The following is a 20,476-nucleotide window of genomic DNA, read 5'->3' as shown; positions in this document are numbered from 1 at the left end:
TGGTCACTTGCAGGCTGTGCCCAAAGGCAACTTCATGATCCAGAGGTGCAGAGTGAGCTGCAGTTGTACACTGCAATAGATGACCTTGGCTTTCTACTGAGCAAGCTCAAAGAGGACTCAGTAAAGCCAGAGAAGATGCAGAAAAGGCTGATAAGGTTGTTCCATGGTCCAGGGTGACTCTTCAGTTTAGGAAAATATGACTGCAAGCAAAGAATATGATAGAACCTGTAAAATTGGGCATAGCATGGAGATGGTAAACAGGGAAGGAGCATCAGATAAAATCAGCAGATGGCTCAAAGCAAATACAAATAAATACTTCTGATATATTCCATTCTTAAAGAGCAGAACAGGTGCTGTTGTAGTTGCTAGAAGTTTGGTTTTGAAACGAAATTGGACAAGATCCTGGAAAGAAACTATTTAAAGCCTACCAAACATCAGCTTTAGCTTAGGATGCGAGCCACAAAGTGCTGGAGCTGGGAGAGTACAAGGGGAAACATGTCCCTTATGTTCCTGTCCTGTTCTTACCCTACCTGTGGCAATTGGCACAAGAGACTGAACTGGATGGATAATTGGCCTGACCTGGTACACTTGTGCTTTAACTGAAAGTGAGTTTCAAAGCAGTAAAAATAATAATGTACCCTTGCACTTGAGCAGGACATGCCTTTATCCTGGTGCCATCCACACGATGGTTATGATAAAACATTATTATGATAATTTTCTACATAATAGGGAGTTCAGGTCTTATTTTCTACAGATCTTATTTTCTACAGCCTAAACTTTGCCATTTGTGCAATGATACTAATGGTGCCCATCTTTTAGAGTTACTCCATGACCTACAAGTGAACAAATAACACAATGACAAGGAGCTGCTCGTGTTATTAGCCAAAACCTTCCAGCCACCTAAATGTGTTGATATGTGCTGGTCCAATTAGTCATAGATATGTGGAAAGGTCTTAAAAGAAAGGGTAAAAAGACATCAGGCATTAAATTTGATTTTCAGAAGCCCCAGCTGTTGCAGAGTATTTAATGTCTTTTGAGGTCAAATCCTCCTTTTTGTGTTTCTTTTAGAACCCAGGATGGGGGGCTCAGGCTGCTGTTTTCAGGAGTGTGAAGAGTCAAGTCCAAGCTTACGTGGCCTGTTTATGGTTACATGATATTGCAACAGCAGTGAGGGGATCAGACCTGGTGGATTCCTGACTCCTGTTAGGAAAGAAGCTGGGGAGGAAAAAGCAAGCTGGAATTGTCTTGCCTGCAGTGCAGAGAGGATGGATCCAAGTCACCTTCAAACACAGCACCTGGATAACGCCGTGTCAGCACAGCTGGGGGCTGCCTGGGAAGCAAGGTGAATTACAAGCTCCATTACAGGGCAGTTGGGAAGTGCTGCTCTCCTTTAAACTGGCAATCAGCTAATTTAAAGTTGGCTTCTGTGGAGTCATTTTGCCCAGCAGGACTGCAGCAGAGGCACACTCAAGCCTATGTGGTCACCCAAGGATGAGGGAGGGACACTAACCCAGCTCGGCAGTTGCAGTGAGACTGAGGCTATTCCCTATCCCCACATGGAGGGAAAAACTTCTACTGGTATGATTTCTTCAGCCTAATTCTTTTCTAGTTTAGGCTGACCTTCCCCTTCATGTACGAGCCTCACAGATCTCATTTTTGGCCGAGACTCAGCACCAGGTGTATCATTCCAGGTCCTGACCACTCACCAGCTCCACCCAACAGAGAAGCAGCATCTCTTGATCTCCCAGAGAGTTTTGTAATTAAATACTAAAGTGCTGCTCATTCATTGTTTTCCAGGCTTTCATTTCACCTGGCACTTCAAACCCATAACATCATAATTTCTCTACAAGTCTCCTCAGTTAGGATTAGCTTTGTCAGTCTTTGAGTATTTTACAGTTTTTCTGTCTTAGTCTCCTACATCTCAAGGTTAGTTTATGCTGCCGGGATTTCTCGTACGGGTATGTTGCTGCTTTGCTTTATGCTCTGTATCAGACTGGTGTTTATTTTGAGAAAAAATTGTAATGATTTACAATAAGACTCTTGTTTACAACCCTTAAAGTTGAAACAGACTTCACATAGTCTCCAGTTTTCCTATTACCGCTGCCCGGAAGGATCTCCATGAAGGTTTAAACAAGGATCTGGCTGACAGAAAGGAAAACTCTGGTATCCTATTATAGGATAGGGGGAGAAAATAGGGAAGAAAATGAACCCAAATCTGACAGCAGGAGAAAGTTGTCACCTGCTCTGGGGTATGAAGGTGAGTTTTACTGCATTTCAGTGGAAGCAGCAGCTTTTTTAGAGGCAGAAGGAGCACTTCTAATAGTCTTTCCAGCTAAATGAGGAAAAAAACCCCCCAGTTTACTGTCATGAAAAGATCATGTGAGGAGAAAACTGGTACTGGGTACCCTGCTCTTTCCTACAGCAAATTTTGTAACTGCCAAATCTGCTGCCAGGCTGGAGCTGGGAAGCATTAGACAGGGCATCTATTGGCACTAACTCCTGCAATTTGGGGGAACTTTTGTCTTTTGGCAAATACAGCACTGTCATCACTGAGTGATGGCAGCCAGCATCTCCAGAAGACTTGTGACTACTCCTGTACGAGTCTTTGAATGATATGTACAGTTCATTTGCTCTCCTCCTCATTAACACCTGTGTGTCAAGAGACATTCATCTAAATGTTGATAAAGATTCTGCACCCCAAAATGCAGTGACAGAGGGCTGGAGTCATGCCTGGGGTGGGCTCAGCATCACAGGACCTTTTCAATGGATGATTTTCTTCTGTTTACAAAACTTACATTTTTATTTTCACACCTCCATGCCTGCTGTTTGGGAATACACTTAGGATATCTAAGAACTTTGCAGTGCAGTTCCTTCACAGCTCCAAAGCTGATTAAAGAGATCATCTGGTGAAGAGAAAGGTGAGGAATATGGGTCTGATCCCCAGATAGTGTAAAAGCATTGGATCTCAAGTGAGGTCAAAAAATGCACTAAGAACTAGTTCTATATTTTGCAATAATATCCTTGAAAAGGATGGAGGGAATTGGGGATTGGTGCCACCTCTCACCCTCCCGTGTTGCACAGGTGCAAGTCAGCATTGAAAGCTGCTTATCTTGGTTCTTGGAAGATTAACTAAATGTAAAAGACACGGTTCATAACACTAAATAAAAGAAGAATCAGTGTATACAGGGCAGGGGCAGTTAAGAACCTACACATTTTAATATCAGCTGTGTCTGCAAACTGTCAGCCCTAAAAGGTCATTAAAATTATCTGGCCCTTTATCAAGAGCAAACTCTTGCTGACTGATAATTCTGAATACCTGATGCAGTCATCTCTACAAGCTAAATTAACCCTTTCCTGAGCATCATATGTGCTGCCTGTGATACATGAGCTGCCTTTATGCAAATTCTGTTCTTTTCCCATCAAAGAAGGCATTTTCAGTTAATTCTGTAGTTCTTCAACAAACTTTTAATCTTATTGCTCTTTTGCCTTCACACCTACTGCCCTATCTCCGTGAGGATAAGATGTGAACACTGGGTTTGGAGGGGAAATAGGATCAAGTATCATTTACACGTCCCTCACCGAGGGCCCTGTCCCTATCAGGTGCCAAAACACTCAGCTCCCCTTAACTGCAGCGTGAGATAGCAGCGACTTCACCAACAGCATTTGACTTTTTTCAGGTTTGGGTCCCTCACACACTCCTGCTAACACCAGCAACAATTTCATAAATGAGCAGGGATTTTGATAACTTATATACAAGAGCTCAGGAGGCTATCAGCTCTAGTGACAGAGCTGCAGGTCTGCTTATAGGGAAGATAAGATCCCTTACATGTCTTAACCAGCTAAACAACATCCCACAGGGTTTCACATCCCATGTGCTGGCTGATAGCTGCAAACACATCCCTCTGATAAAAAGTCATGTCCTTTGCTAAAGCTTCCAACCCGTACACAGAGGGGCTTCTGGATTAATAGATTCCCCAGAAATATTTGTTTTATGTGATAGATTATTCCTAAGAGGTTTCAAATGCTCCAGACTCAGCCTGACTCCACAGCTCTTGCTGCCACTGCCCCTTTTGATTTCCTTTGGTTTTCTTTCCTTGAGATCAAGGTGATCTATTTTTAGTGCAGGGACTGGTTAAGTGAGGAGTTGCTATAGTGACAGATACTGATACAAACTGAGTCCCACTGCAATTCCTGGGGCTGGGAAAGGAACGCTCCCTGAAGTGGGGCAGCAGCTGGGGGTGCTCAGACACTGCTCAGCTCAGGGGGCATTAAAAACTGCCCCAGGACTCTCAGGGTGATGCTTAATGCATCTGAAACAGCCAGAAGGCAGCCTGGGTACCTGTTGTAGGAAACACACACATCTTGCTGCCTCTCTTGGCCCAGTAGATGTGCTGGTGTTGGTCTTCAGCTTTGCAGTGGTCCCCTCCTCCAAATCAGCTGCACAAATACATCCACCAAGAAGTCACTCTGCTCTTGAATGTTCATGAAAATTAGAACAATTCTGTGCCTGCACTGAGAACTGGGAAAAGATGTACAGCCACAGTATTTGCAACTTCAGCTTTCCTTGCAACTGAACAAGTGAGCACCACAGAAATGTTGGTTGGAAACGATGTCTGGAGGCCCCTTCTCCTGTGTCCCACTCAAAACAGGTCTGGTATCAACCAAGACCAGGTCGACCATGGTTTTGATTAGAAGAGTCTTGAAAATCTCTTAGGATGGAGGCCACAGCCCCTCTAGGTTACCTGTGCCATCACCACACCAACCTCTTGAGAGTTTTTGCTGAGCCTGATCCTCCTCAGGCACAAATTCTTGCCTTGTCCTCCTCCTTTTACCATCTGTGACTACTAAGAAGAGTTTGGCTCTATCCCCTTTGAAAATGCCCTTCAGGTAGTTGCAAGCTGCTATTAAAATGCACCTTAGCCTTCTCTCTGCTGGACAGAAACACCCCTGCCATTTTGCTCAGCCTCTCCTCACAGATCCCAAAACATCTGCTGTAGGTCACAAAACATTTTGACAGCTCTCCAGGAAAACCCTCTTCAGTTTTCCAGCCTCCTTCTGTCTTTCTGTTGGGGAGGAACCAGAAATTGGGCACCTTTGTTGCAGGTGCATCCCAGCAGGCCAAGAGGGAGGGTGTAATAACTCCCTAGACTGGATTGTTCCATTCCTCCTGGTGTAACCCAGTATGTGGTTCACCTGCTGATAGTGACTGCACATTTCTGAATAATTTTCCAGTTTATATCCACCACAACCCCACGTCCTGGGGCGACTGACTCACTGGGAGCCAGGACCCAGCATGTCCTGCTGCAGGCTCATCTCACCACCCAGGGCCCTGGTGAACATTTCCAGTCCCCAGATCCCTGGACATGAACTACCCTTAAATTCGGTAATACAATTGGTTCCCTTAGGAAATGCCAACGTTATTCCAGCTTCTCATCCTTTCAACTCAGTCCTCCTCTCAAGAAGACTGGTGCAACCCTCACCTCTGAACACCCACCCAACTTTTGTAGTCACTCCTGCAGCAAGAACCCTTCCATTGCAAGCTTTCCATCTCCTTCATGTCTCAGTTTCACGACTTGCCATCTCGTTTCTGCCTCATCTGCATTTCTTAAATTAATTTATTGCCCTGTTCTTGCTTATTATCCCTAATTATACTCCACACAAGCAGTGAAAATGTCACAAATCATCTGTTCCTCTCCAGGAGCATCGCCCTCCAGGAAAGGCAGGATTGTCACCGGGATCCTGGGTTCACTATCATCATTCTTGCTCTGACTGAAATCAAACCACGGGGCCAGATGGGCAGGGTCTGTTAAACAATCCGGTGACTGTGGCTCTGAGTGTGTCAAAAGGGTTCTTGTTGTCCCATAGGGAACAGAGCACTGGGAAGCAGCTGTTTTCCAACGCCTGGAAAAAACTCCAAAGAAACAACAGGATGCTATTAATTAATGTCAGCTAATCTCACCACTCCTCCTCCAGCTAAACTGCCCCAACTTTATCAAAGGAGGAGCAGAAAAAGGACAGAACGGGAACTCTCTGGTGCTGGGGTCTGTCCTTAAACCAAGCCAGGCTGTGTGACCTTTCCAGCAGGAGAATTCAGGCCCCTGAGCCAAGCCTGCCAGCTGCACCACCATATCTCACAGAGCAACCCTTCATCTCCCGAGAGTGAAGCCTTCACACGTCAGTGTGACTCTGGAATGACAATCAAATGGCTGAAACAATTTCGAGACGTTCAATCTCAGCATTACGAGCGCTTTTAAGTCCTTGAACTGCTTTTAGGTCGGACATGACTAGAGGTGAAAGTAGAAAACAGCTGAATCTTGGTAATTCCTGGGATTTGCTGATCCACTAAACCTGACAAACAAACTGCCTTAACAACATCTTTGAAATTGCAGTCTTGGGCAATTCACTGAAACTTTGAGCAGGGAGTCAATAGTCCAAAACATTGATTTCTAATTAAACAAAAGTACCCATCTACCTAAATGCTACTGTCAAGTGCAAGTTTAGGCTGTAAAAACAGACCTGGCCTTGAAATTTGCTTTTAAAGTCTGACAACAGGATTTCTAATATAGTTGCATGGGAGTATAAATAAATTGTAGTCTATCTTAGCACATTCAAATAAGCAGAATAACAACTTCTCAGGCAGGTATTCTTTTGAAGTGAGAACCCTTGGAAAGTACAGGAAAAGCAGGGGGGAAAAAATATCTTTATGCTACTCCCAACTGGAGTAATACGGATGAGAGAGGATGCATGGAAATGAGTAATTCCAGTGATTTTTAGTATGTAGGCTGTGACCCTCCAGCATCGATCATGAAGGCACTCCAGGCTGTGTTCATTAAACGGAGGTGCCACATATGAAAGTCTTATCTACATTATTTTATTTCAGCCTCTAAAATGAATCAGATATTTATTTCTATCAGAAGTAACAGATAAAGTGTTCCGGCCTCACAGACATATCAGAAATGACTTGTTACCTGAAGATAATAGAAGTGGAGGATGGAAAAAGGAAATACTTATAAATACAAAATATTATTTGCTGTCAGAAAAAGGTAGAATCTGCAACCTCTTTCACTCACAGTCAGTATCCAGCTTCCTTCTATCTCAGTTTCCCCTTTTCCACTTCAATGAACTCCTCCTCATACTTGCATTTCACACCTTTGCTCAGATTCAATGCCAAGAATTGCCTTTAATTTCTTTCCCTCAGGAATAACATTTATCCTACGTTTCAAATACCAGTATGTGAACAGTTGCAGAATAACAGGAAAGTGTCCTTCAGACAGTTAAAAATGAAGTCTTTCTGCCATTGCTGTGTCTGGGGGACAAACACCTGCACCCACAAGCAGCAACAAGGACCGGAACCACACGGACTCATCCCACACAGGAGATCTCCCTGCCCAGAAACCTGCACAGTTTGTAAAGCAGCCCATCAAAAGGGAGGCTTGGCCCTGCTGCTCTCACCGCGTTGTTGACAACAGCACGTCAGTGCTGAGTAATTCAGTCATTTATAGTAATACAGATATTTTTGACCAAATTTTGTGATGAGACACACAGAGCTGCCTGGAGCAGGACTGGAAAGAAAAGTCAGTGGGCAGATTCATTCGCAGCACTGATGTGGAAATTTGTGCCTTGAGAACACACTGTATTTTTACATGTCTAACCTGCCCTCCAGGCAAAAATAACTTCTTTGAAAATAAATTACTCAGAGAATTTGCATTCTTGGACAACTCATCATGAGGGCAGAGTCTACATCTTCCTTAAGCCTGCAAAGGGCTGCAGAGCCAGGATGCTGCACTCTGCTCAATCCACCTCCATTTCAGTTTCCACCAAATCAGTGGAGGTCTTATGGGGCTTATTACCATCTGAATTTGCAGGTGCTTGCTTGAAAACACCTTGATGTTTCTACTGCCTCATGGCCAGAGTCCTTTTTCCCCCATTCAGAATGCCTCAAAGCTGTGCACAAGGCCAGGATGTGCCAGAGAGCACCAGGACAGACTATAGGGAAGCAGAAAACAGCAAATTAAAAAGTCTCAAACATTTAATCAGGCTTGTCACTGCTTTTCTCCTTCCCAACAACCAACTATGGAAATTTCACAGCTTCCAGGTCTTGGTGCTCTCTGTAGTACAAGATTAATCAGTACTGATCAGCCGGGCCTGCACATCTTCTCAACTCACTGTCAGCTCAACAGAGCATGAAAACCAGTAGAGAAAATCATTAACAAACCAAAGCTGTCTCAGTTTCTCATGCCCAGTCTCCGATGATGGTGGTTTTAAGCTGCTTTACTGGAGCAACAGGATTTTGCTCTTTCAGTTCATTTATGGCAGTGCTGGGACATGCAGCAATCCCTTCACTCTCATTTATTTCTCCAGATTTTTTTCACTATGATTTCTCCCCCACTGCTTCATAACAAAAACATCCCACCAGAATGAGAAGAATAAATATCTCTGATCCTCCCACAAGCAGCACCACCCACTTTGGGGTGAAGAGCTGAGTGAGCTGCAGCTCTCCAGGCTGGAAGAGAAGGATATAAAGCCCTGTTTCCTTTTAGCAATTACTTCTCCATCATGTTTTCTGTGCTTCATGTTTTCACCCTGCACTTCTCCCATGTTTTCTGGCCCTGTTCTCAGGCTTGTGCCAATGAACAGTGATGAGAGCCAGGCTGAATTATCCCCTGCATTTTCATGTGCACTGTGAAGCACCAACTCTTTGGTTTGGTGTAAGTCCCTGCCCATGGACAGCTGTGTGAGCTGGTCACATCCCATGGCACGTTACCTGCACAAGGTAATCATGGATGCAGTCACCTCATCCCCATTATAGGGAAGGAAGAACATAATTTCTCTGCTCGACACATGATCCACACTCACACCCAGCCCTGGGGGTCTGGGAAGGACCATGACAAGAGAGAGAAGAAGCCCCTTGAGTTTTTGACTGAGAGGGGAAGACATTTCCCTTTAGGTTGGGTATTTAAGGACACCCCGCAACGCCTCCCAGATGCCCTGCAGAGCCTCAGCAGCCCTCCATTCCATGGTGGCTACAGAGACATGAGATAAAACATGCACTGAGCAAGTCATGGAGCGACTGGGACAGACTGATTCACATGGGGCTGAAGCATCTTTGCACTTGTGTTTCTTGGGGTCTGAGACATCCAGCAGGCTCACTCCTAGTTTATCCTAATATGGACCTAATTATAACAACTGACAGGGAAATTATCCTCAAGGGTGCTGTTGAGGTGGGACAGGACAGGGCTGAGGGGCAGCACGGAGGTTTGTTAGGAGCCCCTCGGGCCTGGCTTGTTGGGGCTCAGCTTTGGCACCTCATGATTAAAAGTCACCTGATTAAAGTAACAAACCTCAAGAGGAGCAGCATGGGCAAGGAGAAGCTCCTGGGCATTTCCATGCAGCTAAAACACTCCAAAACAAGTGTTTTGAGGCTAAATTCCTGGCTGGAGGCAGCCCTGATGCAGCCTCACAGCAGCCACATGTGCTGCAGAGCGGTTCCTCTGCTGGGCACTCATGACTTGGGTAAGGAAAAAACACTTCAAACATTACTACTTTTGCGTATGTCACTCAGTCCTTGTGGAATACGTGGTGCTCTTTAAAGGGCAGAGCAAATAGCCTCTCTGGGGTCAAAAACTTTTCCCCTTCAGAAATGCCACAGAGCCTATCCATTTACAACACATCGGGCTGCTGCCAGGAGGAGAAACTGCCAGAACCCTGCACAGCAGCTGCAAGAGGAAGGAGGAAACTATGCAGTGGTGATCTAGAGGCTGGAGAAATTTTGGGTAATCCCTGTTCTCAGCCCTGCCAAAATCCTATTGCATAAATCAGCCTCCCTGCTGTTTGGTGGACAGCTCGAGCTTTGAGGTCTCCCTGTTGGCTGCTCCTCTCCCAGAGCAAACTGCAGGATCTCTGCCTTCACTTCTGCTCTCGTTTGCTCCTGGTACTCATTCATGTTTATCTCCTTTCCCTCTCTGTGTGCTCTCTGCTTCTGTTTGCATTCAGGTCTCCCCTTGCTGTGCACTTGGAATAAAAGGACTGTAAGGCTTCAAATCTAGGGAATTACTGAGATGACCATCCTTGGCAATGCCACTCTTTATTTCTCCACCAGGATGCGACCTCTGCACCAGTGCAGAGGAGGGAAGGGGTTTAGCTCAGCTGACACACAGAAGAATGGTACCACTTGATAATTTCAGTTGCAGTGGCCTGACAGCATCTAGCCCTGGGAAGCCAAGGAGCTGCACTGGCCCAATCCTATTTACCAGGACTGGAAGATTCTTCCTTAAAACACTTAGAGAAGTGGCCAAGAAAAATCAAAAGTTCCAAGTTCAACCAGTCCAGGTGTAAGATTACCCCTTTAGGGTAAAAATCAGGGGATACTTTCCTCTTGTTTCCTTTTCCAATCCTTTTCTGAATACAATCCAAGCTCATTTAGTAACAGGGAGGCTGCTCTCATTCATTTCTCACCCTTGATGGTAGATGACAACCAAATGGGATGTGCTGGTGTGCGATCAACCCTGAGGAGCCACCAAGCCTGGCTGCTACCAGCGCTCCTGCACACGCTAATACTGATCATAAAACCTGCTGAGAGCCAGCAGTTCTCTCAAAAGCTGCTCAGAAAGTGTTTATTGGGGCCTAATAGCTACAAGATACTGATTAAATGTAGCAAATAATGCAAAGCTTTGGTTTTGCACTTCCCTGCAGATAATTAAGGCCATTGGAGTGGGGGGCATGAGGGGAAGGCATTTGCAAGCGTGTTAACCTGTTCCCTGAAAGGAGCCCAGACTGTCGGGATGGCAGAGGCAATCCCCACAGCAGGGCATCCAAGGAAGGCAGAAACTCGGACACAGCCCATTTGATTTTCCCCACCCTTGTGACTTGGTAGTTCTCTGCTGATGATGGAAGTGCAGGGAGCTGACCTGGTCACACTCTTACAAGAATGGCATCTGCAAAATCTGTAGAGTAAAAATTGTGCAGAAAACTCTGCCTGGTGCTCTCTGTGTATCACTGGAGTGGGCTAAAAAAGCTGCAATAATAGGAATGAGGAAAAGAATCAACTGCTGGCATTATACTTCCAATTTCTTTTATATAACTCTGTCACAAACAGTACAGTTCATATAGTCAGGTTTTTTGGTGCAGAACAAATTATTTTCTCCATGGTGGGAGCTGAGGACAGGGTTTAGACTCTGAGGAAGCAGACATGCAACACTATGTTTAGTGCTTCCAGCAGTGAATCCTTTTGCAGATAATAGCTATTCCCCTCTGTTGATTAAACCACAATAAGACAGTGAATTAGCGGTCCAAAGCACCATTCAACATTCAATCAACAAATTGCACGTTTGTTTCTATCTATTCTACATAAGAATTTAGGGTGTTTAATTAGAAATTTGGGAAGGAATTTTATGTCTTTAAGATAAATATTACCCTTCTTGTTGCATAAACCCTGTGATTCTGTGATTATGTTGCTGACACTGTGAAACTCCGAAGACCGGGGTCATTTCTCATTCACATCACTTTGACCTTCCTACCACTCCCCACAGAAACCCTCAGGTGGGTTTAGGGAAACACAGAACAAGACACAGTTAACAGTCCTAGATTTAAAATCACTTAACTGTACACAGCAGGAACAAAAAGAGAAGTGTTTGCAAGGATTACAACTTAAAAATTACACAACCAATCACTAAATAAACTGGAAAGCATTAAATAGAAAACCAAGCCCCCTGGGCAGCCACCCATCCAACAGCTGCAGTTCCTCATCACTAAATGTACGTGTATGTCTCCACATTGTCCATTTGGTCCAACACTACCCCTAGTTTCATCATTCTGCTGGATTTGACACAGTGACTCCTGATCAAGAGAAAATAAAAGAGCCTTGCCCACCCTTTGTACATGTCAGCCTCTCTAAACTGAGCCTTCTCCAGCTGATTCAGTGTAACATCAGTTTTAGCCCTCTTAGCCACAGAACAGAGCTGTTCAGTTACACTCATGGTCTTTAGAGAACCAGCTACCTTTAGGCCATATGGGAAACACATTAAAATTGCTCCTTCTCCATTATTAAGAAAACAGCCAGATCCTATTGAAAAATCCCTTTTCCCCTGACCAGCTGATCTCTATGTGGCACACAGATTCTCTCTGACACACACAACTCAGCACCTGTATGGGAGTTAATACTCAGTGACCAGGAAAAGCTTTTGATTAAGAGAGAACTGTCCCTAACTGCAACTCAAACACAGTTATACTGATAACTGCAATACGAGAAAGATGTTTTTAAATGCATTAGTTACGAGACTGATAAGGATTTTTCCTCTACTTAAGATACACGCTTCAATAGATATTACTAGGCCTAACTTAGGACTTAGTCATTATTGTCCAATTAAAGTGACATCAGGCAACAGCCCCTTCTGAATGCTGTAGTATTTACTGTAAAGCTTCCTGTACCAGCACTCTTTTCCTAAAGGTTATGGCCAACGTGTGCTACAGGTGTCAGCTCAGATTTTCATCTCTGGTGCAAACCAACACCAAAATAACCTCCATGCAACAAAATGCACGATTCAGTCGGTGAAACTGGGGAGCACAACACTGTTGCTCAATTATTCACCATCACCCTCTCCCAAAGAGCAGTGTCCCTCCTTTCTGGATGCAGAGAGTCCTTACCAGACAGGCCCTGGGGGTCGGAGTGGCGCCTTTCCAGGATTTTGCATTGCTCCTTTCTCTTCTTGCTCCCTCTGAAGCTGCCAAAACGCTTCATGAGCTGCAACATGCACTCGCGTGGCGGCAGCTGTCGCTCATGCCCGGGGTTGGAGAAAAAAGAGCAGCACGAGGGGCAAGGCGAGGTGTTGCTTACACCGAAAGCCCAGGTGTGAGAAAATAAATCTCCAGAAAGACAGTGTGGCTGCAAAAGAAGTCCAGCTGGCCAGCAGCTCAGCTCTGAGGTGCCTGGCTGTGGTCTTTGTGGAGAGCTGTCCTGCAGCAGGCTGCCGACCCTTGCTCGCCAGGCGCTTCCAGCCTTAATTCCGGCATACAGTAACTGCCCTGCAAGTCTCTGTGGATACAGGGAGAAGTTCAAAGTCTGCCCAGCTTGCAGCCACACAGCTCTTATACATCAGCTGTCAGAAGCCTTGGAGACCAAAACAACATTTCCCAGTGGATCAGCTCATGTGGAAAAGGTCAGGAGCCGCCTGATAAGCTCCCTTGTTTAAAAAATACTGACTGCGAAGGAGCCACCAGCCCTCTTGAAGGGAACTGTCATGTGCAGCTTGGCATGATGACTCTTTCAACAGGCTGTAAAAGGAAACCACCCCTGGACAGACAATTCCTGGCAGCAGTGCCCCAGGCACACTGGCACCATGACGTGACATCACCCAACTATTTTGATTCACGTGTGCTGGGTCTTGGGAGTGACAGCAGAGCCCAGCTGACTGTCCATGAGCTCAGGAACGCCCGGCCCTCCCCAGCTAATGACTGATGGATTCATGGGCTCCAGCTCCTGCCAATTCATGAAAAGAAGGTTGATACTTTCTGGAAGCTATAGCTGGAGTGATGGACTGGAGCTTCTCTGTGACGTGCCCTCCCTGTGCTGCACGTATCCCTGTGCTCAGTACAGATTGCTCTGTTCAAATTCGCCTTCTGCAAAGCAAAAGGCACCGGCACAGCTGTTTGTAACACAGCTAAATCCACCTCGTGGTCTTTCCAATGAGACAAACATGCACGAGGCTCTTGTTCATCCCAGTCAGTCAGGCTGTAGGATGATGTTCGCCTCTGAGTCTGTACATTTAGAGCTGTTTATTTTAGGAAAGGGTTGATCATCGTGGGCTGGATCTTGAACAGCTGGAAAGGGGTTCAAGTGTGACCAAGGCATGGTCGTTTGACCATAGCCAACCTTCCTAGGATTATAATAAATGCTCTGTTAAATCAAAAGCTTTTTTTTAAAGTCACAGAGCATCAGCCTTTCCTCTGGACACCACTATATTGTTAGGCTCAGCTCTTTCAAAAATCAAACCCTATATGACTAATGAGAGACTTATCTTTTTTATTCCTAGGAGGAATTGAAGGTTATTTCACCTTTTTCCTCTACAAAGAAACATGACTTTTTTCTTGAGCCCATGATTGCATCTGGGACTTAATATCATTAGGAAGAAAAACTAAACCCAGCCTTGAATACTGCAGAAAAAGCCTTTATCAAGACAGATTCCTTGCAAGCTCTGGTTTTTCAGAAAAATGCACTAATGCAAGAATGTCCTGGGCCTTCAGGGACCCCAAGAATACATGCAGAGGTGACAGCAGGTCCCTCTGTCATCTTCAGCTACCAGAGGCTCGCCCAAGTCTACCCTGTAGAGAATGTGGAAGAAGACAGTACAGAGGACACCATTGTTCTTTCACCTAGCAACCAAAACAATCAAATTATTACCAAGGCACTTAATTACCTTCCACACAAGGCTCTGAACTGATATCCAAGTGAGACACGATGATAATTAATGGGAAGCTGTTCTCAGGCTTTCCCCTTATGATTAGTCCTCCCACTTTCTTTTACCTTGATCTCTGTGGCCCCGTTTCAGCTCTGCAAGTGAATATCCTGCTGCTTGTAACCAAATAACAATCCTTGGCATAAAGTCTCCTGTCAGCACAGTGTGTTTGCAAAGCCCCTTCTCCAGCCCCTCCCTTGAGGCTCACTGTTCACCCACAACGCAGAGGAGAAGCAAATGGAGCAATGAGTTGAGGAATTAACAGGGGAAAGTGTCTGTGTGAGTTAAATATTTGGTTTAATGTAGCTGTAAAGAACTCTTGAGCTCTGCACACCCCATCTGGCTTAGTGTGACCACCACATTTACCTCTGCATTTTCATCTGCACTGTCCCCTCCCTTCACTCTGCCACGATCATGGCACCACCACTGACAGCAGCTGCTGTGGGACAAGCTCTGGCTCTCCCCACAAGCACATTTCAAGTGCTGATTCTCAACCTACTTCCATAGGTACTTCCCATTTGAAAACCAGCTCCCCAAATCCAAACCTGGATTCCCCGTGCTGCAAACTGAGCCTAGTCACTCGTCTCTTACCATGCACATGGAGAACAGAATGTACCTTTCTGATCCAGGGTCACCCCTGACATATTTGACAACAGTTATTTCGTTCCCTTTCCAGTCTTTACTTGGCCAAAAACACAAGAAGTGTTGCCTGCACCCCCAATGCAGTCTGAACCTCTTGCTCCCTCTATTTCAGAAAAGCATTCCTCATTCTTCAGTGCCCAAAGGATTGCTAAGAATGACTTAATGTTATCAGAAAGCAAAAAAATTAAATCCCTTTTTAATGAGATAAGAATTGCTATTGCTTCAGCATGGAGACAGCCCCCTTTCTGATAGAAACCAAGGATAAATAGTGGCTGATGACCTTTTCAAGCAGGGCCATTGCACCAGGAGGGCTCATTTCCCCTTATTAAGGGAAGCAGCAAGACTCTGATGTTTCTACACAGAGCTACTAGAAAATGGAACAACACTGTTTAACAACTGACTTTCACAGTAATTTATTAAAAAAGCACTAAGTGTTTTGAGTATAATCAGTCTGTCTCCCACAGCTAATGGTCTAGCAGATACTTGCACATTTACACCAGGTACTACATCTTCTTAATGATTCCAGCGCAAGGATCTTGTAAAACTAATAATAAAAAGCTGTGCTTCAAAGTGTTCCTTTGGGGCCATCTATGTCCTGGAGATTGAAAACACAAATCCCTTCCATCCCTTCCAAACAACCATGAAATGGACTCTTGTCAAGCTACATTAAAGTCTCCCAAATTACTTATCCCTTATTATGTTTTTTAGCTGCATAAGGATAACACCGTGCCCCTCCAAAAATCCTACATGAACTCACTCTGAGAGATACCAAGCAATGGGCGGCTTAAATAAAATGATTTTTGGGGAAGGAGCAAACAAACACTGGTGTAAGTGCGTGAAACACTTCCCTAGCCCCACTGTTTCTGCAAAGCTCCCCAGACCTCAGCCCAAACCCCCCCAGCCCTGGCTGGGCTCCCTCTTTTTGACACTCCTTGCTTTTAGGTTCTCCATCCCTCAGGATAAAAGGACCTGCTCACGGTGATTTACCACGACTCTTCAGGCACAAACATAACAAAACCCATTTTTTCACCGGATGTGTTGTGAAGATTTGTTCTATAAGGTAGAATTGAGGGTGTCTGTTCAGATTTGGTGACCAGACAGAAAATATGGAAGATGCCATCACACCAAACAAGTGCAGCCACTGGATGTTAGAGCTTTGAAAGACAAACTGATCCATCCATCTCATGGAGGTGTAGATTCTGTGCCACGGGGAAAATACTTTAAAACCTGATATTTCAAACCATTTTCTCAGTTGCCTTTTTAACAGGAGTCTGAACCTGACATAAAAATGCAGCAGCAGAGCGCAGGGCAGGCAGTGGGGACCAGTTAGTGCTATCTAAATTATTTTGATGTGAAAATGGAAAAAACAATGTTTTTCTCCTCGAAATTTAAGAGCTCATTTAGCTCAAAACAGGAAGGCTAAGAGGAATATGTATCCCCTTAGTGACAATTACTGTTTGAACTGGCAAATCAGCAAAACCAAGTATTTCCCTTTCCTCATTGCTGAGAATTTCCTTGTTCAAAATGCCCTCTGTTTTTGTCATTGCTAAGAGAAATTAAGTTCAGATCCATGCTCAGAAAGGTGAAGCATGAATCATGCTTGCATTTCTACATGGATCATGTAGAAACATCTGCCATGTTGTCCTAAAAGTTTTCCCTAAATTGGATTTTTTTTTCTAATTTTCCTTTTTTAAACTCTACATAATGATGTTGGCAAAATTGAAGATTTTCTAATGCTGTCAGTGGTGCTGGCACATGCTTACACGTCTTACGACAGATTGATCTTAAATGCACCCATATTTCATATAAATAGAAAATGTGGAAAATATTTCAAAATAACATGCAAATAAATATGTAAAAGAGATCGTTGCTCTAAAAAAAAAGCCACTCGAGTCCAGGTGATGCAATGCAGAATAACAGAAAGCCTGTTTAGCCTGAACACCATTTGCAGGCTGGTGGAACAGAACATATAGACCATGTTTTCAAAGAGAAACACAAACTACCACTTTCTCCATCTGGTCCAAGCCCAGCTCACACCCCATAAAAGAATTGCAAGTTTATGACTCCAAGCTGGGCTCAATTACTTCCCATAATCATAACCAAGTGTTTCCCTGTAACAAGTTTTCATCCCCCCTTTTTAATACTACTTCATGCTGCTTTCACTATACATTAAAAAAAGACTTCAATCTCTGAAAAATCTGTCAGAAAAATCTAAAAGTTTAATTTCACTTCTTTCTAGCAGTCCCCTAAGGTGTACACTGTATTCCCCAGAACTCTTGGTAAATTACTTATAAATTACATCCTGCCGTCTTTGTGATGTTTTCCTATCCTACCTTTCCAGAGCTTGTAACACAAACCAGCAGGAACAGGAGTAACAGTGATGGTAGTGTTGGAATATTGGTGATTTCTAGTAAGAAAAACACTATTTCAGACCCAGAGCATCTATCCCAGAAAAGCAATAAGCTGGGACTGATGACTACGATCCCATCCAAATGATAATTTTATCATTTCCCGGCATCCTTCTAATAAACTTGGTGCATATGTTTCCAGCACTCACTTCTTCAGCGATTTCAGATCTTATTGTGAAAAACTGAGCTGTTTTTAAATGCATCACAATCTGCCTGTGCTCAAAACACCAAAACAGTATTCGATCCAGGAAGTACAAGATGTCTGCTGACAACACAACTTCTAAAATTTAGTAAGTTCTCAGCTAAAGAAAAACATCTCAGCAGTAACTTTTACAAAAAAACCCACAAAAACCAACAAAACAAAAGAGATAGTAAGTTCCTTAGAAGCATTTTCCACTTGGGCTTTTCTCATCTTTTCTTGCTTCTCTTTCTTCTTGCTTCTATCAGGTCTTTCAAATATATTGATCCACAAAACCTTGCGAAGGAGATAGGATTCACTGGAACATCACAAATCTCCTTTTTGTTCTCTTCTTGTCCTCCTGTCTTTACTGCTTCTTCACTTTTCATGCAGAATTGGAACAGATTAAATGATGTCAAAGTTAAAATGGGCATTGTGGGGCTGAATAAAATACCCCCTTCAGTTTAAATTAAAGTCTTAAAACCAGCACTGAATGGATCACAAAAGGAATGTCAGCAAATGAATTAAGACAGAGATTGCTCAAAAAAAGTGATATGTTAGGGACGGCCTGAAAGTGAAATTCATACAACTATCCCAATACCGAACTCCTATGAAACATAAAAGACAAAAAAATCAGAGCATCACAACTCTACAGAAATATAGGACTGCACTGATTCTGTTTTTGGAGATTTATTTGGAGAGAAGAAAACAACTCACTGAATTAGCAACAGTTGGCACCAGTGCTCAGCTGTCCCTGCATGTCAACCCTACACAAACCAGCCACCCATTGCTGTGCCACAGTGGGTGAAATAAAGACATATATGCTATATATATGTATTACATACATAAAATCAGAGACAGTGGCCAGCAGCATCCCATTAGACCTGTGAGACAACACAGAAATGCTAACTGAAGAGAAAATTGAAGCCCACCTTGAAAAGCTAAATGTTTAGATAATGCTTGAGAAGCCTTTCCCATTCCTGGCTCCAGCAGTTTCACTGATGACTCTCCCATTCTTCACTGATTAAAAATGGACCTCATAGTTCAGCTTCAAGGGAGCAGCAACTCCCAGAGGAATGAAACGTGCCATGTGAGTCTCAAGGGCAAAGGAGCATTTGTGTGCCTCTCCTGCTCTTTGATGCTGTGATGGTGCAGCAGAACCTGAAGGCTATTGAGGTCATCTGTAGGTGTTGACATAAATGTTATTTTGGCAGTGAAACAGGGTCTTGTGGCAGTGAGCTGAATTGCTCATTGAACTCAAGCTCAAAGCTCACAAGATCCCAAGGACTAGCCAGGGTATCCATGGGAAGGACTTCAACTAATTACACAGCCACTGTCAGTCTGGTTACATCAATGGCCAAGGACATGGCACAGGACTCCATCCTGATGAACTAAACACAGCGGTGATGCCAAGAGGGAAAATTCCCACAAGATCACCCAATGCTGCGTTCTTAACACAAGTGGGAAGCAAGGGGAATACAATAGAAAGGGAGAATTCCTCTGTATGTAGACAGGGACTGCACTGAAATCCAACCCCCTGCACAGTCTTTTTGAATTGCAGCAAATCCCTTCATCTGTTTGTTTAAATCATCCTTACCAAAATACAGTAGACCTTTAGGCCTTTGAAAAACCATACAAGGGATTAAAAAAAAGGCCCATACCTGCACAAAAAAAACCAAACCAAACCAATCCAATCCAATCCAAACAAACAAAAAACCAAACTCCACATAAAAACCCAAAATCAACTGAAAAACAAACAAAAAAAATCCCCAAACCAAAAATAAACCAAAACAAAACCCCCAAACAAACAAATAAAACAAAACCCCAAACAAACAAAAACAAAACAAAAAACCCACAGAAAACAAATCCAGAAAAAACTCCTCAAGATCTGTCTTCATTTTCTACCTTTAATTTTCCAAGAAATTAATGATTCCGAAGCATCATTAGTTGTAAACAAAGGAATAAAGCCCAGTGCTTCGCATGCTTTAGTGTCATAATGACTGAACAACTGGCAAACCAGCTCTGTTATCTTCCCAAGATAATTCCACCATCTTATAGATAGAGAGAGAGGGAGAGAGAGGAAGTTTCCTAGGATTAGTTTTCCAATATGCCAAAAGAGATGGGAACAGAGAGCAGAAAATACACATTATCACACACATGAGGTCTGGAAGAGAAAATCTTTCTGGTTTCTTTTTCCGAGTTTTGTTGTTGTTTGTTTCAATGGGGTTTGTTTTACATTTTTTGCACCCAGATTACACCAAGCAATTTTGATAGCGAAAGAAACTTTACTGACTTTTCAGAGAGAGATGAAAGCACTGTGAGAAAGACAGACCCTGCAGCTTTTTGAGGTGGTAGAGAGGCACTGTAACAATCTCCAAAGGTACAGAAGGGACAAAGAAAGAGACATTGGATGTGTAAGGGAAAACTATTGTTTTACTCTCAACAATGATCTGGAAGCCACCCAAGTATTTCCCATTTATTGATGATTCTACTTGTAACTGGCAGACAGATGACTTGGAAAAAAGGATCCACAGGATCCAGCTAAAAAGCTGCTGTGACCGTGGGAGCCACAATCCTATGATTCAAAGGATAGTGTGGAACAGCTTGGGTGGTGAAAAGTTCCCTGTTCATTCATTGTATGAGTGAAAACACCAAGCACTGTGAAGTTCAGAGCTGTTATTTTTAGGATTGTGTGAAAAATCTCAGTGGGTTGGCTGGGACCAATGCAGGCACGAACTAGAGAAAGCTTTGAGTCTTTATGCCTCGAGATGACAGAAGGGCTGGAAACCTGGGAGCTA

At 43.8% G+C, this 20,476-nt stretch overlaps 1 protein-coding gene across 4 annotated transcripts in view; it reads right to left on the bottom strand.

The window, feature by feature from the left end:
• Nucleotides 1–20,476, bottom strand: part of PRKAG2 (protein kinase AMP-activated non-catalytic subunit gamma 2) — a 211,409-nt gene that overhangs the window by 95,071 nt on the left and 95,862 nt on the right. The window contains exon 1 of one of the 4 annotated variants that reach the window (XM_066201194.1): nucleotides 12,643–13,040. The exons of the other annotated variants lie outside the window; for them this stretch is intronic. Within the exon in view, the coding sequence (XP_066057291.1) occupies nucleotides 12,643–12,748 (106 nt within the window). The 5' untranslated portion in view covers nucleotides 12,749–13,040. Of the gene's footprint in view, nucleotides 1–12,642; nucleotides 13,041–20,476 lie in introns of those variants that run through there. 4 annotated transcript variants of the gene reach the window in all.

The sequence above is a fragment of the Chamaea fasciata genome, unplaced genomic scaffold (genome assembly GCF_029207755.1).
Source record: "Chamaea fasciata isolate MVZ Bird 193981 ecotype frontalis unplaced genomic scaffold, bChaFas1.0.hap1 SCAF_1, whole genome shotgun sequence".
In the NCBI taxonomy this organism is placed as follows: Eukaryota; Metazoa; Chordata; class Aves; order Passeriformes; family Sylviidae; genus Chamaea; species Chamaea fasciata.
The sequence above is the reverse complement of the archived record's forward strand: the minus strand, read 5'-3'. Positions and strand labels throughout refer to the sequence as shown.